Raw genomic sequence first — 454 nt, 5'->3', positions numbered from 1 at the left:
CTTGATAGTAAGTTGAATAAATTTTGGTTGCTGTAGTTATTATTTTTGTATATATGTGAAATACTTCTTATGGTCTTCCTCTTCTCAGAATAAAACCTACTTCATTTACAGGACCCAATGGATGCTATTAAAGAAGCATGTACAAATACCAAACATTGTGCAGAACTTGGGGAAGCATATTCTAGCTGCAATGATCGAGTAAGTTCAAGATCAAAAACAGAAGAAACATGCTCTGAAGAACTTTTTGACCTTCTACATTGCATTGACCATTGTGTAAGTAACCTTTATTCCAGTTTAGGGGAAGGGGATAGATTTCATTTATTTCAGGTGATAAATGTATTTGTCTAATATATAAGTAATATAGGGGATTAGAACAGTGACTACATCGGAACACATTTTGGCTGGTAGATCATTGCCCTCCCCCCTCCCCCCATGTGAACATTCAATTCTGCAA

General features: G+C 35.7%; 1 protein-coding gene across 1 annotated transcript in view; it reads left to right on the top strand.

The window, feature by feature from the left end:
• The window catches only part of LOC119593663 (cytochrome b-c1 complex subunit 6, mitochondrial-like), a gene marked incomplete in the record, with an annotated part of 5736 nt that overhangs the window by 5049 nt on the left and 233 nt on the right, over positions 1–454 (top strand). The window contains 1 exon segment of the mRNA XM_037942611.1: positions 112–273. Coding sequence (XP_037798539.1) covers positions 112–273 — 162 coding nt within the window.

This window comes from Penaeus monodon, chromosome 32 (genome assembly GCF_015228065.2).
Source record: "Penaeus monodon isolate SGIC_2016 chromosome 32, NSTDA_Pmon_1, whole genome shotgun sequence".
NCBI lineage: Eukaryota > Metazoa > Arthropoda > Malacostraca > Decapoda > Penaeidae > Penaeus > Penaeus monodon.
Note: the sequence above shows the minus strand (reverse complement) of the source record. Positions and strands in the feature narration are given on the sequence as shown.